At 51.0% G+C, this 25343-nt stretch overlaps 2 protein-coding genes across 4 annotated transcripts; one reads left to right on the top strand and one right to left on the bottom strand.

Annotated features, from left to right (window-relative positions):
* Positions 1-633: 633 nt before the first annotated feature.
* Positions 634-5348, bottom strand: PERCC1 (proline and glutamate rich with coiled coil 1). Its single transcript, XM_042037648.1, has 2 exons — positions 2672-5348; positions 634-1524 (listed from the first exon to the last, which is right to left on the bottom strand). The coding sequence occupies exon 2, from the start codon at positions 1490-1492 to the stop codon at positions 782-784; it is 711 nt and encodes a 236-aa protein (XP_041893582.1). The 5' UTR covers positions 1493-1524; positions 2672-5348; the 3' UTR covers positions 634-781.
* A 550-nt stretch (positions 5349-5898) lies between these two features.
* Positions 5899-25226, top strand: LUC7L (LUC7 like). 3 transcript variants are annotated; one of them, XM_042037767.1, is made up of 11 exons: positions 5899-6081; positions 6712-6782; positions 7876-7970; positions 12822-12920; positions 13625-13735; positions 14365-14508; positions 14907-15083; positions 15736-15824; positions 20212-20241; positions 21149-21313; positions 23662-25226. In XM_042037767.1, the coding sequence occupies exons 4-11, from the start codon at positions 12825-12827 to the stop codon at positions 23801-23803; spliced, it is 954 nt and encodes a 317-aa protein (XP_041893701.1). In that variant the 5' UTR covers positions 5899-6081; positions 6712-6782; positions 7876-7970; positions 12822-12824; the 3' UTR covers positions 23804-25226. The 3 variants fall into 3 exon arrangements, with proteins under 3 accessions (XP_041893701.1, XP_041893700.1, XP_041893699.1); XM_042037766.1 differs by lacking the exon at positions 6712-6782 and adding an exon at positions 22338-22399 and having other exon boundaries at positions 5928-6081; positions 23662-23863; XM_042037765.1 differs by lacking the exon at positions 6712-6782 and having other exon boundaries at positions 5928-6081.
* The last annotated feature ends 117 nt before the right edge of the window (positions 25227-25343 follow it).

Genomic DNA, 25343 nt, shown 5'->3' with positions numbered 1-25343 from the left:
GCCACTGTCCAGGCTCAGGTGTCCCCTTGGGCCTGAACAGAGCCCTGTCCCCACTCCTGCTGCTGGGAGGGCACAGGCTGGGGAGTGAAGGGGGTGGGGTGGGGCTGCATCCTGGGGGCTGCCCCCCCCAGAAGGCTCAAGGCAGGGGGTGGCTGCCCCTTCCTGGGTTCTTTTCCCTTTCAAGACCAACAAAAACCCACCACAAAGCAGAGGATGCCTCAGCTGGGCCCTGGTAACAGCTAGGTCTGGTGGCGGGGCTGTGGGGAAGAAAAGCCAGGCCTGCTCTCCTGTGTGGGTCCAGATCCCTGACCCTGCCATGGGGCAGGGGAGCTGGAAGGCACAGTGGCTCCCCAAGGCAGTGAAGGGTCCCCCTGGGTGCTGCCAGCCGGGTGCTTTATGAGGCCCTGCGTCGCCCTTTGCCCTGGCACGGCCGAGATAAGGGGATGGGATTCACTGACTTGGGCCGCAGAGTAAACACGGGCTGCTGGCTCCCGCCGGCACCGTGCTTCCCTCCTCTTCCCACTGCTGCCGGGGCAGCCAGCAGCCCCCGAGGGTCAAGCCAAGCCGTGGCCCTTTGTCACTGGCAGCAGGGATGCCACAGTGGCGGGTGGCAAAGGACACCACACACGCTGGTGCCTGGCAGGAGTCATTTATTCACTCGTCCCATCACCAGCTTCGACCCGGCAGCTCTGAGTGCCCCGGTGCTGGCACTGGGGCCACCAGGTTTATCATTAACTGGGTGGCACGTGGCGGGACTGGGGGCTCTGGGGCCACAGTGGGGTCACAGCCCAGCAAAGGGCTCAGCCTCCAGCCCCAGGCGACCCGGCAGCTCCCGCCCAGTGCCTGGCAGCTCTGGCCCTGGCTCCACTGTCCAGTTGGCCAGGAGGTCGCTGAAGTCAGGGGTGCCAGCGTGAAGGAGGCTGGCAGGGCCTGGGCCTGGCTCTTTCCAGAAGGAGGGTGGCAACTTCCTGTGGTGCATGGGGGTGATGTGGCCATACTTCCTCTCCAGCCGCTGTGTCTTGCTGCCGGCCACCCGGGCGGGCAGGCACCGGTGCACGCCGTACTCAAAGAGCTCGGCCAGCGGCCCCAGCATGTGTGTGGCCCCCGGGCTGCGCCGTGGGACCACGGCCTCGGGCACAGCCTCAGTGCTCTGGGGTGAGCCACAGTCCTCGGGCACGGGGCAGCTGCTGGGGGCCTCCTCCCGGCCCCGCCGCCCGAAGTAGCGCTGGATGTCGCAGCTGATGAGCTCCGAAAACTTGAGGAGACGCAGGGTGGTCTCGGCAGTGCTGGAGACACCGGCCAGCTCCGGCCTCACGCTCTCCTCCACTGCTTCCACTTCCTCCTCCTCTTCATCCTCTTCTTCTTCCTCCTCCTCCTCCTCCTCGGAGACGTCGGGGAAGTCAGGCTCAGGGTGCGTGGGCAGCAGGAGGCCGTGTGGGAAGGGCGAGGGCAGCCGCAACTCGGCCAGGGGCTGGATGACACCCGCAGCCATGTCAGCGCTCAGAGGCACCCCCGGGACTCACCCTGTGGGCAGGGACAGCGGGGTCAGGGTGACACACCCTGGCACCAGCCCTGACCCACCACCCAGCAGCCCTGAGAGGGCAGGGGACCATGTTGTGCCACATCATGGCCAAGGTGGGGCTGCAGGGCAGCATGGATGTCCCCCACATGCAATGAGATGTGGGATGTGGGGCATTGGGGATGTCCCCACTAGCCATAGGAAACAGGGCAGTGTCCCCACTCAGCCCTGGGACAGCAGGCAGCAGGGGTGTCCCCACCAAAACATGGGATGTGGGGCAGTGTGAGCATAACCCTGAGTCATGGGACATGGAGCAGCAGAGATGCCATTCCCCTACAAGCAACAGGACATGGGACAGTGGGGATATTCTAACTGAACCCTGGGATATCAAGCAACAGGGATGTCCCCATCAAGGCATGGGATGTGTGACAATGGGAATGTCCCTAAGTCATGGGACATGGGGCAGCAGGGATGTTCACTTTGATCTGTGGGAGACCGATGTCCACAGGATGAAGGGCAGTGGGGATGTGTTCCAGAGCTGCGGGGCAGAGGGATGTTCCCCTTCACCGCAGGGCTGTGCACGGAGGTGAATGGGGCTCAGCCCCCACCTTGCCATGCTGGGCTCAGTGCCATCGAGCCCCATGCCCTGCCCACACAATGGCCCCGTGGGTTCCCCTGCAACTGAGAGAACCCACTGCCTCCCTGCCCTGCCCCGGTGGGCTCTGGCCACAGCTGGGTCTCGCTGAGCTGGATGTGGCCCCTTTGTAGCTTGTACTACCTGTGCTGAAGGATCCCCACCCCTGCCTCACTGCAGGACACCCCTGGCCATGCTGAGAGGGTCTCAGGGCAGGGAACAAATCCTGGGGAACCAGACCTGCTCCTGCCACACCAAGCATGGTGCCGGGACCTGCACCCAGCCCAAGATTGTCCTTGCCATCTCTGTGTGTCCCTCTCTGTGCCGTCCCCACCGCGGTACCCCCCGTCCTGCCTCCGTGCTGCCCCGGGGTGGGTTGTCGGGGGGGCTCAGCCTCACACCTCCGGACTGCGGGGAGAGGGGAGCGGGGCCACCCCACTGCCTGCCCCGCCGCCATCCTCAGCCGGAAAAACCCCCGGGGCAGGAGGGCATCGCCCGGGCCGCGGTTCCGCACTCACCTTGGCGCTGCCGCCCGGCCATGCATAGGCTCCCGCGCCGCTCCCCCTGCCCGTCCCTCCACCTGGGCCTGAAGTATTTATAGCGGAGCAGCGAGCTGACGGCTGGCAAATATTTGGTAGCCGTATTGTAATAGTAGACTCGGTAAACAGAGCTGGGGTTTGCTTTAGCACCCAGCAACGGGAGAGCGGCGCGGGGAGGGACGCGGGGACGGAAGGCAGGGCTCACCTTAATGGTTCACTAGCCAGGGGATTTTCAAGTGTTGTCCCTGTAAATTCACCTATTAAATCGGCAGCCCCAGCTGCCAAACTGCCCGCACACTTGTGCCGAGGGCTCTTATCTCCCTGCTGATTGGAGGCGAAATCAAGCTTTGTCAAATAGGCGTAAAATTAAATTTCATGCTATTTTGACTCCTGGAGTAGGGATCTTCTGAAGAACATACTGCGTATCGAGCGATGCCTCTGCAAACAGGGGCTGCTGCTGCAGTGGGCAAAGCCTTTCCGTGATGTACCCCCAGGTGCTGCACTACCCTCATGCAGTTCAGACCACCCATCTCCAGCCTTGTGCCCCTTTGAAATGGATGTTGGGCTCCCCGACCAGCCCTGGAAGAGGTTTTGGAATCTGTGGATGCGAAGGTGAACATGCCATGTGGAGAGTGGCTGAGCCAGCCCCACGGCAAGGACAGCACCTGGATGACAGCATTTTCACCCTGTGTGTCCTGTGTCTGTGCTATGGCCTGTGGCCATGCTGACCCCCACAGCAACTCCCCTGTGAGGACAGGGACGATGACAATCAGCTCAGGTCCCAGAGGCGCTGTGCCAGAGGTGCCATTTCTGCCTTGGCAGCAGGACGTGCCAGCGGGGTCATCCGGGGCAGCACAGACCACGGCCAGGGGACACAGATGGCTGGGGGATGCAGGGTGACTGGGGACGCAGGATGGCCAGAGGACACAGGACAGCCTGCCCCTGACAGCTGAAGGGCACAGGATGGCAGGGGCCTGACACAGCACCCAGACTCTGTCACCGGTGTTGGGGACACTCAGGGAGTGGGACAATGGTCATTGGGCTTGGGGACACCCACAGCCCTGCTCCAGAGCTGTCCCCCTCTCCTGTTTTTGGAGTGACCGCAGCTCCTGGTCTCTCTCTCGGAGCCCTCCCTGCCCCCTGCCCTGAGCACCCTGGTCTGAGCTGTCCCCAGTGCTGAGATGGTGTCCCCAGCTCCTGGCAGGGTGCAGCACTGGCGAGAAGAGTGTCCCAGCCTGGGTAGGGCTGTCACCGACCCTCTCCCCGGGCCGGCAGCCCTGGGGCTCCCTGCAGGGGCGGAGCTGGGCACCGGCTCCGGCTCCGCACAGCTCCCTCTCCTCTCCCTAAGCACTCACAGCGGCAACGCGGGGCGGGAGCAGCAGCCACCCGGGCACTGCTGGGCAAACACGGCGGGTGGGAGCTGATTAGCCACGGGCACCCTTCGGTTTGCTCCCCGACGTCACCCACTGTCACCCACCCGCCCGGCACGGCTCGGCACTGGCATGGTCTGGCATTGCTGCCGGCTTCAACCCGGGGGACCAGCCCTGGGAGCAGGACAGCCACCCCGATCCCCCACCACGATCCCCAGGGAACGGCGGCTTCCTCTGGTGTCCCCAGCCATCTCTGCCCCAGACCCTCTTCCTGCAGCGCAGGAGATGGGGAGAGCTCCCACAGCCTCCGGGACAGTGCGGCCGGAGGAAAGGGCAGCGCTGTCCCTTTGCCCGGGTGGGAAGGGTCTGGGCATGCTGGCGAGGGGGTCCAGGTGTGGGACATGGTGTGGGGAGCACATGACTTGGCTGCCGGCTCACAGAGTTGGGAGTGATGAGGTGTCCGTCCTTTGTGGGAAGGAATAACGCACTTAGGGAACACTCAGGGCTCAGCAGGACCATTCCAAGGGCGAGCAGCAGGGACAGGCAATGCCGCTGCTCCTGCAACAGGCTTGGGCATGTGGTTTTGCACCCATTCGAGTGTCTAGGGTGGCCATCCCTGCTCCAAACCTTGCCAGGGCCGGGCACGAGGAGCTCCCGTCCCACAGGGAAGGGGTCTCCTGTCCGCAGAGACCCCCGCAGAGAAGCAGGGAGGTGGCAGACCGCAGTCTGAGATGAGGCTGATTCTGCTCACCCGGGATGGTGCACCGGAGCGGGGCGGCGGCACAGCCCTGTCCGGGGCTGGCTCATTCTGCCTTTCCCTGAAAGCCAACGAAGCTTTAAATCTGTGGGAAAACCAGGCATGACTATGGCAAACGGAGCATCCTGCACCAGGGCTCTAGCTCTAACCCTCGCCGCCTTTGTAGCCCTGTGGCAGTAAAAAGAGCAGGTGGGATTTCTCCGGCATAGGGAGCATGCATAGGGCAGCCGGGGCCGGGAGCTCCCGGTGAAGAAACAAGAGGTAAAACTCGCGGGAGTGGTGCGAGATGGAGCTGGAGCTCAGAAAGCCAGACAGGGAACGCAGCACACGGCAAAGCTTCGCAACAGCCCAAGCTCCCCTGCAAACCACGGCCTCATCCTCCCCCCTCAGCCGGGAGAGCAGCCACGGACTGTCCAGCCCTGTCCTGCCCTGTCCTCGGTCCTCTCCTGGCTGTACCCATGTGCAAGGGGGTTCGTCCCCCTGTCCATGCATCCACCCTGCCTCCCGGTGCTTCCTCCCGGTCCCGGCCATGTGTCCTATCACCCCCTACCCCAGGCAGGGACTTTCCTTACCCCACATTTCCCCTCCCCACATTCCCCACGGTAGCCCCGAGCTGCCACAAGTGCGGTGGGGACGGCAGCGAGCGCAGCCAAGGCCTGCTCCGGGCACCAGCCTGGCCCCGGGGCACCGCTGCGGCCCAGCTACTGTGCCCACCCCCGGCGAGCCCTGGGGCGGCTGCCGGGGCAGCCAGGGCACCGCCGGTGTCGGGGTCCGGTCCCACCGCGGCGGGGCCGGGGCCGCGCAGGGCTGCCCGCCACCGCCGGACCACGCCCCTCACCTGACCACGCCCCTTCACAGTGACCACGTCCCTCACCTGACCACGCCCATTCACAGTGACCACGTCCCTCACCTGACCACGCCCATTCACAGTGACCACGCCCCTTCACCATGGCCCCGCCCCCTGGCGCCCCCGCCCATTCTGCCTGACCACGCCCACCACGCATCACCCCTCCAGCCCCGCCCCTCGGATCCCGCCCCCTGGCGGACTACCCTTCCCGTCATGCAGCGCGGCGCAGGGCGGGGTTGCTTCCGCTCGGCGTTTGCCGCCCGTCGCCGCTGCTGAGGCCGCTGAGCCGCCGCCGCCGCCCCAGGCCCCGGTCCCGGTCTCAGTCGGAGCCGCCGCCTCCGGACCGGTCCCGCCATGTCGGCCCAGGCACAGATGCGGGCCCTGCTGGACCAGCTCATGGGCACGGCCCGGGACGGTGAGTAGGGGCGGGCAGGGCCTGCAGGAAACGCCGCGGCCTGGCGGCCGCCTCACCGCGTGGGGCCCGGCCCGGCCCGGCCCGGCTGCTGCCGCCGCTCCGGACCTGCGGCGCGATCCGCCCCCGTCCGCCCGGCTCCAGCCTCGGGGCGGCGGAGCGGGCCTGGGCCTGTCCGCGCTCGGGGCGGAGGGAGCCCGGGAGGGCCCACGCCTGGCCGCGGTGGTTCCGCCGGCCCCCCGGCCCCAGAGAGCGCCCGGCGCCGCCCAGCCTCGCCGCTCCGGGCCCCGGCTGCCGCGGACAGGCTTAGGGCCGGCTCCCTGCCCGCACGTCCAGAGGCGCGTAGGTAGGTGTGCCTGCAGCGCCGGCCGCGCCGGGTGCTGTCCGAGACGAGAAAGGTGACAGCCCGTGCAAAATACGGTCCCGCTGCGGTTTGTGTCTCCCTTCTGCGACTCGCTGGGTACTTAAATTCCCTTTGGCACGTTAACAGGGCTGTCCAGGCACTTTGCACTTTGTTTCGTAAGTGAATAAGTGCTTTTCTTTCTCTGTGTATTGAGTTGCTATTGAATTGCTTCCCATATTTTTATTTCATACAAACTGAACAATTGTGGCCCCTCTATTTTATTTATAAAGGTTCAGTGTATCTTTGCCTGCCTACATCAATCTGCAAGGGAGTTGCAGAAAAGCCTCATGTTCATCGAGCCGTGAGTCACAACCAATTTTTAAAGCTGTTATAACAAAAAAAAAAGTGTTTGCTTTTTTTCACAAGTAACTTTAAAAGTGTAGCTTAGAAAGAAAAAAAAATAAAAAAAAAATTTCAGTAGACACAACATTATTCCTGGATGCTTGTGAATCCTAAACTATATTCATACTTTAGTATTACACATACCTGTGTCATATGCACAGATGAGCTTTAAAATTGTCACATACAATTACCACTTTGCCTTTACTTTTATGTATCATTCCCCTGACTTCCTTACTGCAGGTGTGGGCAAGAAAACTTTTCCTTTAAAACTTTTCAACAATGGGCATAAAATTCTGCAGCTGAGGTCTTGAAGAATGCAGATGGGTATAGTATGTGTTGGAGCTCGCAGTGTGTATTGACTAACTTTGTTTCTTTTTTTATTATTTATTTTTTTGCTTTTCTGATATTGTCTCGTTTAAGTGGCTCCTGAGTGTAAAATGTCCTCTGAGGGTGGGCCATGGGTGGGAAGCACGTGGTGTGTTCCAGGCCAGGACCTGCCAGCTCCTTCCTTGCAGGGCCTGGGAGAGCACACACTGCATAGTTGGGTTCCAAACCAAACGGACCGATGGCTCAATTATCACCTGAGCAAAGAGCAGTTGCCTATAAATTTTGCCCAGCACAGCCCTGTTTTGTGATCTGATAGCATGGGGTTTGGTATCTCCTGCCCCTTCTTCACAGTAAAAAAACAAAAAGGGTGGAAAAAAATAACAGGTTTTGGCTGCGAGCCAGCCTGTCTGTCTCCTTTTCTCTTCTGGCTGTGCTGCTTCTTTATGTGGATGACAGGCCTTGGACATTGCTTGGCTCACCAGCACTGTGTTTAACATGGTGTCCTGGATGAATAAATGCTAAAATAGTGTCTGTTGCCAATTATAAATGTTCCAGAATATCCTGTTACCCTCTAAGCTTTTCTTTTTTTTTTTTTTTTTGAGTAATTTTGGGGAGCAGGAGCACCAAATATTGTAATCTGCATATTGAGGTGAAATATTCATGCCGACACCTATGTTCCCTTGGTGTTCTAATGTCTCCTTATTTAAACCACACATGAATTTCAGGAGATGAAACCAGACAAAGGGTGAAGTTTACGGACGATCGTGTGTGCAAGAGCCACCTTCTGGATTGCTGTCCCCATGATATCCTGGCTGGAACAGTAAGTATGTCCTCTGTAATAAGGGATTCTGGTGAGGAGGATGCTGGTACAACTCTTGTCTGTGCAGGGTGGGTGACTTCTAGGAGAGATCAGGCTTTCCGTGCCCAGGGAGCAGTCACAATCCTAATTCCAGTTCCTGTGATCTGTGTATGCAACTGCTCTCACTTCTCAAATAAAAAAAAAAAAAAAAAGCCAGGAGGTCTCAGAATCGACCTGAAATGCTTTTTCTTTCACAATCCTGTGTGAAGTTGCTAAATTATTTCTGTTTTAGCAGTTTGAGATAGAGCTTGAAATTTGTCTTATGGTGGTTCCAAGCCTGTAGCTAGGCTGTTGCACTAATCCTTGGAGATTTTCAGTCTCCTCTCCCCAACCCTGATGGAACTGCAGCTTTTCTGTCATTATTGGGTGGTGATGGCAGATCACATCTCTGGCCGAGTGTTGGTTGTTTGAGCTGCTTGGTTGTTTGTGTCACTCTGCTTGACTGGTTTCAGACAGTTGTCTCAGCTCCTTTGCTGTTCCCTGTGGGAACAGAGCTGGCCAGCATTCAAAGGTTTGGCTCACGTGCTACCTCTGAGAGCAGAAGGTGATGTGGGCTTTTAACAGTGAACTCTTGTGAAGTAAGTGTTCGTTTGAGGCTCCCAGATGAAAGCTGCAGCCTGACTTTGGAAAGAAAACAGTGTGTCTTTTGTCACCATTGCTGTGACAATTGCAGTTGGAGGATGGAGGTGAATATGGACGTTTGAAATCCATCTTTGCCCTCCCTGTTTGCATTAAATACTGTGGCAATTCACAGTGTCTGTCCACTTAACCAGATTGCTGAGAGATGCTGTGGTTATTTATAGCCCTTCCTGCTTCTCTTTAGGGAGCTGGCTGGACACAGAGGGTCTCCTGCAAAGGGAGGGCTGGCACTGCTGCCCCTGCTTGTGTCACTGCCATAGCAGGCATGTGGCAGCACTGGTAGAAGGAGCTGTAGCAAAAGCTGCCTCTGCTCTGAGCACTCAAACTTTAGCTTCTCAGTGGCTGCCTTTGCAGAATAAAATTGGAAAAGCTGAATACCAATCTCTGTACCTCTATTTTTTTAAAAATTATTTTGAAGTTCAGATGTGTTTTTCAGTTATTGCTCCATCAGCCTCCATATGACCTTACCTCCATTTCAGAATTTTAAACTTCCATCCTTTGTATAGGTCACTGTGGTCAGGGTATGTTTTTTGACAAGAGATTCTACAACAGTTTCTTGGGGCCCAAAGGGTGTTTTGAAGATGAAGGCTGCCTTCTACCTCTTCTGACAGGTTTTCAGGAAGAGGGTAAATGATGAGTTTAAGGGGTTGAACTAAGTGATGTGTGTGAGCTGGTGCCAAAGCATGGAGGAAGTCTGAACTGTTTCAGGTGGGTTGTGAGTCTCCTGGGGCAGAGAAGCACCTTGAGGAATTAGTTTCTTTTGCTTCTGTTGTTACTTGGCTTGATTGAGTTGTCCTTTCCCTCTTGCTGTAGAGTTTGTGCTCAGAAACTGCAGGAACAGGAAGACTGCTCCTGCGCCAGTGATCTTGTGGATCACTCACATGATCATGTGGTGGCCTTGAAGAGGGTGTGGAGCTCTACACCTCTGTCAGCAGGTTCCTGGGGGCAAGAGCAAGTATTGGTGCTCCAGATCTGTGTTGAAAGAACATGTGATGTCCAGAACAGGAACAGCATTTCAGCTGTCAGTGCTGCCAGTACAGAATGAAACTTAGCTGCAATGTGCCGTCTTTCCTCGTGATCTCAGGCAGCTTCACTGGCGCTTTATGGTGCTCTGCTACGGAAGAGGGTGAATCTGCCTCAGCTGGGTCAGGTATAATCCATCTCTGGGTGTACTACTGCAGAAATCAGGACCTTGGACCTCTTGGAAACTTCCAACAGATGCTCCAGGCCTTCTGGTGCTTGCTCTGTTGTGTCCTCCCCTGAAGGCATTGTTACCGCTGTATCTTCCATGCGTGCAGATACTCCTTAGCGGGAAGCTGATTGAAGGCAAGCAGGAAGCTGATCCCTTGGGTAGCTGTGCTCAGTGAAATGTGATGGAGTCCCACTCACTGACCTTCAGGTGCAGAGTAAGAGAAGGAGTCCAGACTGTAAGCAAAACTCTGGAATATTCCTGAGAGCTGCAGGAGGCCTGTTGGTGTTTGCTTTGTTTAGGTGCACCAGTGTTCCTGATCGTAAGAGCTGTCATTTTAAGTTGGTTTGTTCCTGTGATTGTCTTTTCGACCCCAGAAACTTGTCTAAACTTGCCACTAAATAAGCCACAGTGGTTCTCTTTGGTCTCTGTGGGTAAGGAGGAACGTTCTGGGAGAACAGAAGTTGGTTTAGTGAGCCCATGGGCTGTCACCAGGGCCCTTGTCATCCACATAGTTCATGGTGAGTGCTGAGTTCTCTCTGCAGCTTGTGGCAAGCATATTTCTGTCAGTGAAAGTATTGTAGCACACTGAGAGATGGCATCAGCTGGCAATTCTCCTGAATTTCAGCTCCACTAAGAGGTGGGCAGATGAGCCTCAAAGCTGCCCAGGTTGAACATACCTTGGAAATTACATCCAGGGAATTAATCACGTCCCCTACTGGGAAATATGAGTTGAAATCTGTAGGTTCTAGAATTGGTTGGTTTTTTTTGTGGGGTGAGAGGGATGCCTGTGTTTTCCTTTTTCATTTGGATGAAACTCTGCAACGCTGATCACCATTAAAGCACATTTTTCTTTGTGGAAATTTAATTTTGTGGTGAGTTGCCAGTTCAGTGGATATCATAAGAGATACCTCAGAATGTGGATTTCTCAGCAAATGTGAGCAGGACTAACGATCAGTGACATCTAAATGTCTTTAATCTTTGTGTGTATGGGGAGTTAAATCTTAACTCAGGCTCTGCTGCTTGCCTGTCTCACATGCCTGTGTTATAAACCAGCCAGTGTTGACTGGAGCAAGTAATGATCTCTGTGGAAAGGGTGAGTGTTTGATGATAGCCCTCCTTGGGATGAGAGGATGCTTGGAGGCAGAAGGGCTGGTGGTCTTACCCCGAGTGAGCAATACCTGTGGAAGTCTCCTTGCACTAGAACATCTCAAAGGAGGGGGAGGAAAATTTGAAGTTTATAAGCTGGTGAGAACTGAGTGTTCTTTCTTGAGGAAGAGGTTGAGGGATTTGTTGCCTGTTAATGAACAGGGAGAGGAACAGGAGCTTCAGAAGCATTGCTGGCTGTTGTAAGTGGTCAGAACCCATTCTCTGAAGTGTGGTTAGTGGCTCAGCTTGCAGGAAGAGCTCAGATAAGAATATTTATGATGTGTGACAATCACATCCAATACCATTATTTTCTCTCTGTCTTGGAAAGTGATCTCAGTAGAATGACCAGAAGAATGAAAGATGTCATGTCATAGAAAGTTATTTTTGTGATAAAATAACAGTAACTCTAGCATTCTTTGAAGTGGCTTGCCTGAAGTGGAACATGATCAAGCTCTAAAAGTACCACCATTCTTTTTTGTAGGCATTAAATTTCTACTGTTAGAGAGCTCAGCAGGAATATTCTGGATGCAGTGTCTGTTTCTGTAGCCTGCTGCCTGTGGCCTTCTGGTTCTGGTAAATCTGAGCAAAATGAGGAAGGCTAAATAGTGGCAAGTCCTCTGGAATTTTTGTTTTTTAGAAGAGAAAATCCAGTAACAGGCACCTGCTGAAAACCTGAGTGTAAACTGGTAGAGTTTGCTGTAGTTGCTCTGCTTCATTCTAAACACTGCTGTCTGCATTGTTTCACATAAGCATCCCCAGCTTTAGTTTGTGATTTTCCACAGGGCTTCAGCATTATCCCAGTTCAGCTTTTTCTGCAGTTCACTGAGTTGACACCTGTTGTGCATGTTCAGGTTTGAGCTCCTGGGGGACAGTGGTGGCAGTGAGAGAAGACGATGGTGGGTTGGGGTGTTCCTTCATGCAATGACATGTACCCTGCCATTCCTACAGTGGCTCACAATTAGGGCTTTTACTGTTTTGGCTTTCAAAATGTCATTTTCATTTTCTACTCTTAAGAGGAAGAGAAATGTTCTTTGATACAAATTGATAATGTTGAAATGCAGCTTGCATGTTTTGAGAGCATAATTGACTTGGGTTCATTTTAACTACTAGGTGGGAAAAAAAGAAGAAATTCAAATAGCATGAAGTGCAGTGGGAGGGAAGGGCAGCACGCAGGTCAGCTTTCTGGGAGATGCTCTTAAGTCTCTCATTAAATGGGCTTATGTGTAGGACTTAGCTTTGCTGGGCAGGTTTTCAAATTCCAGGCTGCAGCTGGATGTGGGAAGGGTCTGGCTGTGGAATCAACAATCTGTTGTTGCTGAGTGGGGGGTTGTGCATTTCTGCTGGCTGTAGCCCTTATTTGTTTTAAGTCCTTTTGTTGTTGACAGGAAGCATTCTCTGTGTGTCCTACAGTTTGGTATGTCATATGTTACTTGGGCTCATCCTGACACAGATGTGCATTTCCAGATGAGCTTTAAACGGGGTGCAGCTATGTTTTGCTGTGCTGTGGCTCCACAATAGGAGGCATTTGCAGTTGGTGCCTATTGAAAGAGACCCACCTCCCTCACAGCCATTTTTGAGGCTGTCCTGGGACTTAGAGCAGGAGTAAGACTGGACTTAAAGCATTTGGGCTGTTTTAATGTTGTTCCCAGAACACCTAGAAAAGGAATTCAGGCAAGCATGTGGTTCTTCTGGCTGGTTCTGGTACTGACAGGTTAAGAAGCAGCTGCTTATCATAAAAAGACTTTATTTTGATATGATGCAGTTGGCAAGAGAGATCTGCTGCTTGGTGCTGTAATGAAGGGTTCTACTGTGGGTTCTCCTTTTTCTTTTAACAGCGAATGGACCTGGGAGAATGTACAAAGATCCATGACTTGGCTCTGCGAGCAGATTATGAGATTGCAAGTAAAGAGAGAGACCTGTTTTTTGAGCTGGATGTAAGTATGGAGAAATTTTAGTTACTTTTGTGGAAATGGCTTCTTGAAGTTATTGGGCTACAGTGGAACTCAGTGACCATTTCAGCTCATCATGTTATTTGATGTGTTACCTGTCCAGAATGTGCAGCCCCTTCCTGAATGTCAGCCTGACTGCTGACTTGAGAATGTAGAAGTAATTAATGCCTTTGCCACCCCATTATCCCGGCTAGTTGGGAGGCTCCCTGGCATTCCTTGGGCCCCACACCTGCTGCTCTGTACCAGGTCCTTGTAACCTGATGCCCTGTCCCAGAAAGAGATTTAACATTAAAAGCCTTCTGCTCAGTAGTTCAACTTTTGTCAGATTTAGCTTTCATTTCACCTTTCTGTGATGGAACAGATCAAGGGAAAGCACAATTCTGTCTTTCCTTCTCATGTTATTCCAGTGCTTTTATCCTTGTGCCTGTTGCTCCTGCATAGGAAGGAAGTTCCAGTGCAAAGCAGTGTTGATGTGAGCACCCTGTGATCTGTCAGTAAAGGAACTGGGTCAGGTTTACAGGGCAGGGGTCAAATGTTACTTGTTCTGCAAAGTGTCATTTGTTTTTTTTCTCAAAGCATCTGTTCTTGAGGTTGTTTATGCATTATACAGGGATAGCAGCTGTTGGCTGTCAAAGCTACATCTGGCACGGAGAGCACCTTCATTCATAATTCTTTGTCTGATCATGCAGGCGATGGATCACCTGGAATCCTTCATTGCAGAGTGTGACAGGAGAACAGAACTGGCCAAGAAACGCCTGGCTGAGACACAGGAAGAGATCAGTGCTGAAGTGTCTGCAAAGGTATTGGCCTCTCATTAAACATCAGTTCTCAAAGTCTCGGTGGGAACACTGGTGCTCTGCTTCTCTGACACCAGTGATACTGGGGAGTTAGGCTCCACAGAGGATTTGGAGATTCCAGCCATCCTCCTCAAATGCTGCTCTGGCCATTCTGGAGACAAACTTATGGAACACTGTGGACTCTAAAAGAGATTGCTTTAGCTGGAAATAAAGCATATTGGTTTCTCCCCCATGCTATGAAATGTTACCATAATAATTTAGAGTAGTAAGTCCATCATCCCGTGATTTTTGTTTCATTTAACGAATGCTCATGGAATTTCCTTTTTGGGAACTTGCCTAATTGGGCCAATATAAGACATTTCTGAAGCTGATTTTGTGGTCTCTATGCTGATCTGTAAGCCAGAAATGACTGGCAGATCATGATCTCTCCACATCCAGTTTCTCTCTTTGCCATGTGTCTGTGACTGCATTGACATTGGTCCACCAGTCCCTTTTGTTGGGGACTTTTGGAGATTCATGGTCATCTTCCAACAGCTGATTTCGTTACGCTGTATTTCTTAAAGAAAAATGAAATGTTGTCCTGCAAGCTTTATCACATTTTTGTCTTACTAAAAACTAACTATTTTCTTCAGGCAGAGAAGGTACATGAGCTGAATGAAGACATTGGAAAACTCCTAGCTAAAGCTGAACAGCTGGGAGCTGAAGGAAATGTTGATGAGTCTCAAAAGATCCTGATGGAAGTGGAGAAAGTCCGAGCGAAAAAGAAAGAGGCAGAGGTACAGTGTTGGCTCCCCTGTGAGTTGTCACAGGAGCCTGGGCTAGGCTGGATGGTTCCTACCTCTTCCTGCGTGCTGGCACCTCCTTTTGTATTTCCAGCCCTATGACAGCAAACAGGTGGCAGTGTGGTGGATGAAAAGCTTTTTAGAAACTTTTATCTAGTGCAGAGAGCTGATTGGGGCGGGGAGGGCTTTGTCCTCTGAAATACTTGGGCACCAGTCCCTTGCAGGGATAGACTGTAGGGTTAGCTGTGCCTACAAAGCATTTGTGTGGCACCTCCTTTGTGGGAGGGTGGGTTTAGATTCTTCAAAGCAGTTCTTTGCAGGGGTTTCCCTGGAGGATTGTGTCTATGTGAGGGTTCCCTGACATTTGTGTGGGTTTTCTTGCCTCCCTGTAGGAAGAATACCGAAATTCAATGCCTGCATCCAGTTTCCAGCAGCAGAAGCTGCGTGTGTGTGAAGTCTGTTCAGCATATCTGGGTCTCCATGACAACGACCGGCGTCTTGCTGACCACTTTGGAGGCAAATTACACTTGGGTTTCATTCAGATTCGTGAGAAACTGGATCAGCTGAGGGTAATCCTCTCTGTTTTAAACCTTCTCATTGTCGTTCCGAAGATCTCAAACATTTCTATTAAAATTAATACAGAATTCTTTGCAGAGGGCTTGTAAAAGCTCAGAAATTTCCAATTGCAGAATCCCTAAAACATCAAATGGGCTTTGTTTAGCCTTGTCTTGGGTTCTGTTCTGTCTTTTCTAGGTAACTAAATATGTACCCTCAGAATCAGTCAAACCAGACCACTGCTATAATTTATTCCTTGGAGCTTTGGTACAGTCATTCTCATTGACATGACTGAAATTTTTTACTCTGGGTTTTTTGACTTTGAGACCTCTTAATGAAATGTTTGAATGGAAGTTTCACATGGTTCTGTCAGTGAAAAGGTCTTGAAACCACTAGGAGTTTTCTGAAATGATTTGTAATGGGTTGTGGTACTGGCCTTGCTTGCAAAGAGGGACCTTTAGCTGAGTAAGAGTTGTGATTCCTGTGCCTCACTCAACAGTGCATTGAGGTCAGTGCCTCAACTGAGAAAAATGAGAACCTTGGTAGAGGTTAGCACATAAAATGCAGTGAAATGGCTCTTTGTCTTGCTATTGGAATGGTCTTCCTGCAGATCTGACCTGTTACTGTATGCCTGAAATATGATGTGGATTTATTTTTTTCCCCTAGAAAACAGTGGCAGAAAAGCAAGAGAAGAGAAACCAGGATCGTTTGAGACGGAGAGAGGAGAGAGAACGAGAGGAGAGGATGGGCAGACGGTGAGTGGAACCTGGGAACTGGCCTGTGAAGTTTAGAAGTATCTGATTTCTTGTACATGAGCACTGCAGGAATTCAGCATCTGCTTCTGGAGTGGCTGTTGGATGTGCTCCAGATGCTCTGTGAGCATCTTGGCATTCAGTTAAAGATAAAAGCAATGCACAAATCCTCCACTCCTCCACCTTAGAGTGATTGTACATGTATTTTAACCTCTACTGTGTGTCTGAAAGATGGGAGTTCCCCATTGTCTTCAGGCTTATACTGGTCTAATCCCTGTTTTAGGGAATCTGAGTCTGGATAAAATACCCTCATCCAGAGCATCTGAGTGGGAAAGTTTAAGATGAGTGAGGACTGGGCTTGCTCAAAAGGCAGTAGTCATGCAGAAATTCCCTGGAGAGCCCTCCTCACTGCTTGGAGGCTTGGAGATGGTAACAGGCTGGTGTCCACGAGCCAAATAGTGGACTGCCTGTAACTTTCCTACAGCAAGTGAGGTGCTTTTGACACAGCTTTGGCAAGCATTTCCTAAGGAAGCTGAGGGATCCCAAGGAGTGGCTGCTTCTGGTGGTTGTAGCCATGTGTGTCACCTGCTCAGATGTCTGTAATTCCTGAGCAGTGGGAGGGGCTGGAACATTAGTTTTCTCAGGACAAGCTCTTCTGCATCTTGCCAGCTGAACTGGAAAAACAATTTCTTGTGTACTTGAGCTGAAGAGGCATCTTGTGTGTAAACAGCTCAGTTAAACAGCCTGGTGTGGGGAGGGTGGTTATTGGCAGGGGTCAGGCAGAGGAAGTGGCTGGGTAGGAATGTTGTTCGGATTGTCACAGCATCTCCCTGCTTACCTCGTGTGTTTTTCCTCACGTACTTCTTGCATCAAAAAGACCCCAACCTTGCTGCCTGTGCAGAGCTATTTTTGAAACCCAGAGTCAGCTGAAGAGTGAGTTTGTCTGAGGAATATGAGATTTATAACTGCAGTGTGCTCTAAGATGGTGCTGGCTCTGGCTATACATTGCTGGAATTGCTGTCAAATACCAGCATGAAGCAGCATGGTGATTTTAATGTATTATGAAGATGTAAGCCCCAAATTGTTATTCATTATCCATATTACTATATGCATATTATGCATAACTCCAGTTAGGGCGTTTTATGTGGGTTTTCTCTGGGGATTGCCTAGTGCGATATGAAGGAGCAGTTCATGCTACAGCTTTCTGTCGAACTGTAGCACTTCATGGAGAGCCTCACAACCTTCTGTTATCCATGCAACTGTAATGCAGTTAAGTTTGGGAGCTGCAGGATCTGCAACAACCTGATGATTGCTAGAGTTAATCAAAAGGGACTGCTGTTGCTGCTGCTGTGGTTAGCGATGTGGAAGTGAAATGGGAAGTGTCTTCTCACGCAGCTGCTTCATGGCAGGCTCTTCCTGACCCACAGCAGGACACTGCCTAACCTGGACTCACTTTCTCCATGGTGCCTCTTCTTCCTGGAGGTAATTTCTCTGTGTAAGTTGCTCAACAGAGTTGCCTTAAGGAAGAATCCTCTGGATCTCTTTGTTGATCCACATCTTCTCAAAATGCTGGTTTTCTTCCTTCTGTGGTGTGGTGGTTTTGTTTTAGTGGTTTTTAAAAAAACCCCAAGCCCTCAATTCTTGAGAGCTAAAGAGCCTCTCATGTTCACAGGTAGTCCATATGTGGATGCATCTGATGAGGGGGTTTGAAGGCTGCTTTTGAATGTTTATTTAAGGCTTAAAATAGGAAAGGTTTAAGAACTGCATGGAGTTGGCCTAAAGTCTGAGTTCTTGCTGTTTCCATGTGTGACAGTACTTAGAGACTGTGACTGGCCTTTGCTCTGGCATGGCGCAGGGGCACGTGTGTGCTCCACAGAAAAACTTGTTATGAAGGAGTCAGGCGTTCCATACAGAAGAGGTCAAATTAATTGCCTCTCCAAAATGAGAACTTGACCTGAGGGAGGACAGTAGTTTCCCCAGTGGACACTCAGTGTCAGAACTGAGGTTAGAGTCCAGATTTCTCAGTCCCTTATCTGCTGGGAGCTGTGCACACGATACTCACAGGGGCATTTTTTCATCAAAAACTAATTGGTGACTTCTACCACCTTCCAGACAGACTCCTAGCCAGAGCTTGGTACTTTAAGGAACCACAGGAAACATGTTTCCTCCAGAACTCTTCTTGTTGTATCCTCCTATGCAGCATCTTCATGGTGTTACTTCAGTAAGAGTATGGCTTGACTTTGGGAGTCTTTGGTAACTGACAGGCACTGTGACATCCCTGGAAACCTGTGGATTCCCTTGTGAAACTCTGCCTCTCACAGCTGTAATTAATTTGTCAATAATCTGTGATTCCACATAGGAATGAGTGAATTGGATTGCCACCCTAGTGATAATAAACATAAGTCTTTTGTTTGATGTGGCTGTTGGGTACCCAGTACTTAAGACTGGAATTCTGTGGAGGAGTGGCACGCTTGAAAGTACAGACCTTGGTGTTTGCTTCCAGAGTACACCAGCAAACAAACCTGGTGGAGGTGCCAAACGGATTTCCTTTGTGTTAAGCTGGACAAAAGACAGGTTATGAAACTCAGCACAAAGTATGTGATACAGGGAGGAAAAAAAAAGAGGAAAAAATTAATTTAATAGACTTGCTCAGCCTCTTGCTCCTATGGACAGCAGTCTTCTTTAGTCTCCTGCTGTACAATGATTCAGGCGAGTAAGAACAATGCTGTTTTGTTGGATACTTCCTGAATTCTGAAGTCTGGTTCTAGGAAGTGATTATCAGGTGTTTTTTGTGCATACTCCTGCTCAGATCATAGGCATGGAAGGGTAGCCAGGCTTTTCAGGGGATGTAGAAGGGCTTTTGTGGATGTGTGCACTGGTGGTTCAGAGTAAAGTGATCAGGAGGAAAAAGAACATTAAGAACTTGGAGTAATTACAACCACCAAAAAAATCCAGCTGCCTGCCAGCTATCTACAGGAGGTCCTGTTGCTCTGTCAAGTTCTGTTACGTGGGAATGGAGGCGTGTGGTTACTGTCCTGCTCTCCTGGTTTATCAGCTTTTTCTTCACCTGGTCATGTGTGTTGCCACAGTGCATGTTTCATTTGCAGACTCCAAGTTCAGCTCCACTTTGTTTACAGTCCTACCTGAATTCCTTTCTAAATTTGGGGGCTTTTTTTTGCTTTCTACCATGATTGAACAATCCCATTTCATTGTGAAGAAACGTCAGTGCACATTGATTTTCTTAATCTTGTCTTATCCAGGCATGGTTTTAAATGATATTATTAAAACAGATGCTTGCCTATTGCTTCTTAAATCCTTGTCTGTGTGTAGCTTTCAGCCGTATCTTCTGTCACAGTGCCAGACCAGCTCTGTGGGGTGTAGATGGAACCTCTGTGTGAGTGTGTGCACTGGGGAGCACTTACAGGAGTGAGTCTCGAAGTCACTAAACAGGGAGAGGAGCCACTTCTTAATTAAAGCAAAACAAGACTGTTCAGACAGCGTGTTATGTTCAGCTGGCTCTGAAATGTGGCCACAGAGGAGGAGGGAGGGTGTAGCTTCTGTGTGCAGTGGTATTTTAAGTGGTGCTGAGTAATAGTGCTGCAGAAGCTGAAAGAATTCTGCCTTTGTTATTTACAAACTGTCAAAAGCTAATGCTGACAGCAGTAAGCTCAGAGTGCCACACAGGAGCCCTGAAGGTCGTGGAATCTGAGAAAGAACAGCAGGGCCTGGATTACTCTTCTCAAGTGCTTTCTAAGATTTTCAGTATATCTCTGTCACTTGTCAGTAACAGTTCTTCTCTTGTGGCTCTGTCCCCTCTTCTTTCCTAGTTATCTTCCCCAAAAGGGAAAAAATGATTGATGGAAATTTCCTTCTAATGTTTGGTAAACGAATACAAGGAGTGAGAAAAGGCTGTTTTTTCTTTATTAAAACCCCTTTAACATGGAACTGCCTCAAAGGAACGAAAATCAGAAAACTGGCAGATGTCTTTCTGACTAGAGAGTGGCACTTCTTGAAAGTGTTAGAGTTGATCCAGCTGGTGTTACACAGCAGGGAGTAAAGAGTATATAACAAATATGCATAGAAAATTAGTTGGAAAGGCTCATTGTGGTGCTTTATTAATAGTGCCTGAATTGGTTTTTAGACCTTTTCTGTTGTGACAGGAAGCTCAGTGTGCAGACACTCACGTTTTCCAGTTTTTCACAAATTCTTCTTGCTCCCAAAATTGAAGCTAATTAAGTGTTTCATTTGCAAGCTTTTTTTTTTTTTTAACTAATGCATCACTTGGGGTATTGCTTATTCCTGTGAAGAGCTGCTAGGGTGGATAAATTTTCCCACTGAAAACCCACTGGCTGTATCATAATTTCTCTCTTAACTCTCCTCTTCTTTCCAGGTCTGGATCAAGAAATAGAGATCGCCGAAGGTGAGTGCCCAGTTCTGCGGTTCTCCCAAACGCCTGTTTGTGTTTCTCTCTAGCTACTGAGGTTTTTCCTGGGTCTCACAAATGCAGTTCACTCAATGCCTCAGTGTCTGGTTTGCTCCCTCAAAGAAATGGGAAGTGCAGTGTGGGCACCTCAGTGGTGCTGCTCAGCTTGGTGGTGCTGCTGTAGAGCAGGTGCCAAGTAGCCTGACCAGGATGGGCTCTGTGTGCTCCAGAGCGTGAGCCCATGAATGCCCTCGAGGCCTCTTTCAATAAATACCTGATATACTTCCATAGTTCTAATGTCTGAAGTATCTGTTATATATATATATATAAAATACCTCAGATGTGAAAACAGAGTTGAGATTAAAACCCCCACATCTCTGGGAAGAGCTTGCCTTAATGCTATGGCAACATTGTCTGTGATCACGGACCTGGAGATCTCCCTCTCTACTGCTTTCCTTTGGCATCTTTCTTATTTTTAGAGCAGGCTGAAATAAATCTGTTTCTAAAGTGCAGGACTTTCACAAGGAAGATTCTCTTAGGATTATGGTGATTTCACAGACCACTTCCTTTGGCCTCTCTTCTACTTACACAGGCCTCACTTGTGTGTGATGCAGGGTTGTAAGCTCTGCTCTGGCCCTTGCCACATGCTTACAATAATGGTGGGAGCTTTATCTATAAGCTTGCCACAGCAAACTGAATAACCCACTGGCATTTTGTTGGTAGCACAAGGCCCAGGAGGAGGGAACTGCCCGCTGTGTGGGTGATCAGCCCTGGGTGTCAGCAGGGATGTGGCCGGGCAGGGCTGGACTGTGCTGACGCTCTGGGTATTTGTTACTCAGCAGCATCTGAGAGGTGGCTCAGGGGTGCAGATCTGAGGTACTGAGACAATCTGTGTTCCCTCCAGATCACGGTCTCGGGAGCGGAGGCGAAGACGCTCCAGATCAGCTTCCCGGGAACGGCGGAAGTCTCGCTCCCGGTCCCGGGACCGACACAGGCGCCACCGGAGCCGTTCCCGCAGCCACAGCAGAGGTCACCGCCGGGGGTCCAGAGACAGGAGTTCAAAACACAAGTATGTATTCCCAACAGGAGTGCTTCTGGAAAGGGGAGTCCTTGGCTCACAGTGACCTCCCCAGCCCATAGAGTGAGCAGGAGCGTGGCAGGGTTCTCCAGAGCAGCTGTGGTGGCCTGTGCCAGCTCCTGGGCCAAAGCAGGATTTCCCAGTGGCCTCATGTGAGGGCAGCAGCTGTACAGCAAGATCTCAGCTGAGAGTCCAGGAGATAGAACAGGTTCCCTGATTTGCAGTACTGAGCCTCAAGATGCTCCTTGAATGGCAAGCAGCATGAAGCCTCTCTGAGCTGACTGAGCTTCCCTGGGCCTGTAAAAGCCAAGTGCCTGAGAGGCAGCTTGGATGTTATACTTCTGTAGTTATTTTCTGCTTCCCAGATTCCTTCTCTGAGTGCTGGCATCGGGAAGGAGTCTATGATTTGAGGTCTGGGGAGAGCCTCCTGTTAGAATAGGCTGCTTGAGAGAGAGAGAGAATTCTAGGAATCAGCACTTTTTCCTCCTGAAAAAGCAATACAGGAGCAGTATACTGTTCTTCTGTCTCTGAGGAGAAGCACTATAGTCCAAAGAAGGGCTTAAAGTTTTTCTGAAATTCAGCAAAACAGCCTCTGTGTTGGAGGAAGGATGAGGCAAGTGTGTATAGAGTATTAGAAAAATTGACTGGAATCATTGTTAACTTATAGCCCTTCTAAGCCCAGGAGCAAGTCTACCTCCAGGTGCTTGCTGAGGTTAGATCTGGATTTTTTTAAAGACTCCTGGTTAATAAGGGAGTGCTTTAGCACTGCCACCTGATTAGGCACCAGCACTCAAGTACAATTCTAGAAACAAACCTACTGTTGTGTCTCTTGTGTCAGCTTAGCTAAGGGGTAAGAACAGCTTTTCTTTTAAAGATACCTGGTGAAGGGGAGGGAAATAATGGTCTGAAAAAGAAGTCTGTTAATAATTGAGGGGGGGTGTAAATGCTGTTGATTCTCCAATGGCTGAGATACTAAAGTGCTTTTTTAAATCTGTCTTGAACATGAAAAATAAAGAAAAGAAGTTTGGACAATTAGGAAGTGAGGAAGATCCTGTAATAACTATTACTAAAGAGCAGGTAAGGGATTACTTCGGAACCCTTGAACACATCCAAACCAGCCCATTGAGATTGCAGGGGGATTGGCCAGCTGACACACCTGCACAAATTGGTGAGAGCTGGGGAGAGGCCAGGATCAGTTTAAGAAAACAGAACAAAAACAAGAGAACAAACAGAAAAACTGTTTCCTGAAAGAGGGTAGCTTCTGTTTTGACCTCGAGAGTTAATGGAATCTGCCCTCAGGTTCTGCTGGTCTGAGGTCTCACTTGCTGAAAGAAATGGAGAGTGTGTCACAGGATCTGGAGATCTCAGGGTAGGAGATCTGCAGGCAGCAGGCATTGTTGTGGAACAGGTAGAGAGTTAATGTCATCAGACAGACTGATGTTAAATGACACAGTTTCATGAAAATGAAATGGCTGTTGGGTTTTGATGTATCACTTGTGCAGTATTTTCAAACCTTAAAATCAACAAGAATGAAAGTGGAACCTCTAGGGTACCTTCTGTTATGACTGTAACAAAACCCTGTGTACTGAGCCTTGGAGTAAAATGTGGGAGCCTCTGCTGAGCTCACTCAGAATCAGCTCCTTTTGAATCCTGCTGTTCCCTAAGCTGGCAGGAAATCACACAAGAAACAGCCTTTCAGATTAGACCTAATGGGAAGCCTTCTGCTTAATTCTGTGTGGGCTGACACAAGCAAGCGCTGCTGAAAATCTGTGGCTGTGAAAAGATGTGCCCGTGCGGTGGGCTGTGAATATAAATCTGTATCATCCTGACTTTGAACCTGGGATGCTGCCAAAACCAGCATTTGTCAGGATGCAAAGTGAGGGGCCCAGGGCTGAGCCAGCAAAGAATCCAGTTGGTATTTAAAGCAGTTGAGCAGAAAGCTAGTAGCTTAGGGCATAATGAAAAACTGCTCTGGAAGCCATGAACTGAGATGAGGAAGAAATTGCAGGCACTTCAGTATGGCCCAGAAAAATAGTAAGGGGAGCAGGGAAGACGTGAGAGAGTCCCTGTGGCAACAGGTTGAAAGGATCACTCTGAGGAAGGAGTAACAAAGGCTGTGCCATGCACTCAGCGCTGCAGAGCCCACGTTCCCTGACAGAAACCTTGCGGAGGGCCCAGAGTTGCTGTCATGGGGGTCCCACTCCCCATGCCACAATACCCAGGAATATTCCTGTATGGAACTTGTATCCCACAGCCCTGGTAGGGAAAGATGTTGCTCGGTGGGTGTTCGACAATTTTAAGTTGTGAAGCTGATAGCGATGGTTTACTTTGTACTTCAGATCTTCTAGAGATCGATCTTCAAGAGAAAAGTCCCGAGACAGAGAGAGGAAAGAGAAGAGCTCTTCTGAGAGGCGGCATGAGAGCACAAATGGCAAATCTCGTTCCAAGAGGTCAGAAGAGAGAGAAGCTGGCGAGATCTGAACTCAAACGATCTGTGTTGCACTGTAAATAGTCTGATAAACATTCTACACAAAGCCTAAATTTCCCATTTATATTTACTGAATACAACTCATCTTTTGTAGTTTGGGATTTTTATTGTTTGGCAGATAGCTGTGAGTTTGTAGAGACACAGAGTTACGTACTGTTTAACAGGATTTTGTTTTAGTAGGAATAAATAAATCTGGATGGATGGTTTTCAGTCCAGGCCAGTGTGGACACCCTGTGTTTGTCCTGACGCAGCGAGCGCAGTGGTCAGGGCCATGCTGTGCCTGGAGCCCTGAGCTGCCCTGACCTTTGTAACGCTTCAGCCCTTTCCAAAAGACCCACCTGACCCTCTGTGAGCACACCAGTAGCACTGGTTCTCAATTATATTTTTTCCTTCTGTTTATATATGTTAAAATTCAGATTTTTTTTCTTCCTTTTAGTACTTAGCCACCTCATTTTTATGTCTCCAGCACTTGAGAGTTGCCTCACTTGTCCAGCTAAGGCAAAACAGACAAAATTTGGCCCTGATCTCTTCTGAAAAAGCTGTTCATCATTGAGGATGACGAAGTGAGCTGAAACATGTTTCTAAGCTGGGCTCAAGTCTGGTTTTAGTACCTTTACAGTTCAGATAGTTGGTGTGACAAAGCAGTGGGAAACCTGGCTGGTTTCTTCTCTAGAGAAGCACAGCCACAGCTCGTCTGCATATTTACTGTGCACGCTGCAGTCAGAGCTTCCCCGTGGGGCTTTCTGACCTGCAGACAAAAGTGTTGGTGTGTTTTCCAAGGCCAGTCAGGCAGAATGTGCCGAGGGGCAGAGGTGACTCGGGATGGAGCCCGTGCCAGTCTGTGCCACTCCTGGGAGCGAGGCCCCAGCCGCGTCCCCACACGTGTGGGAGGCCTGTGCCTGTTGTCACTCGCTGCTTCGTACCTCGGTTTGTGTCCCAGGAGGGCAGCAAGGCGCCTGGCTGTGCCAGCCCCAGCCGCGACCGCCAGGCTTGGCATTTTGTGGGAATGGTGTGAGCGAAGCCCTTGTCACCCGCCGAGCTAGGCGCTGGCAGGCACGCGCCTGGCGGCTGCTCGTTAGCTCGGTGAGGCGGTTAATTGCCGCCGTTAATTGCCGCCGTTCATTGCCGTTCCCAGGGCCGGGGGCCGGCCGGCGCTGCCCCCTCCCTCCATTCTCTCCTTCCCCACGCTCCCCCCGAACGCGGCTCCGGTTCCGCCGCGGCGCTCCCCCGCTGTCAGTCCCTTAGTGCATGCCCCCCTTCCCTGTCCGTTTTTACAACTAATTCCGCGGTTTCACGTGTTGTTTTTGTAACCTCCGTGTGGGGCGCGGGGGGCGGCGGGCGCGCGCTCGGGGTGCCTGTACGTGCCTGTTCTGTTCTCCCGCGGTCTGAGCGCATTAAAGATCTGTGTTTGTGGCTCCCGCTGCTGCCCGGACTCGTTTTTTGCGGGTTCTCCGCCCGCCCGCCCGCGCCGCCGCCGCAACCGGACGGGCCGGAGCGGGCTGGGCCCCGCCGCACCGGGCGGCGGCGCTCCGT

This window comes from Corvus kubaryi, unplaced genomic scaffold, assembly GCF_017639235.1.
Source record: "Corvus kubaryi isolate FWS band 111438036 unplaced genomic scaffold, C.kubaryi_AGA036_p1.0 37387, whole genome shotgun sequence".
Taxonomy (NCBI): domain Eukaryota; kingdom Metazoa; phylum Chordata; class Aves; order Passeriformes; family Corvidae; genus Corvus; species Corvus kubaryi.
The sequence above is the reverse complement of the archived record's forward strand: the minus strand, read 5'-3'. Positions and strand labels throughout refer to the sequence as shown.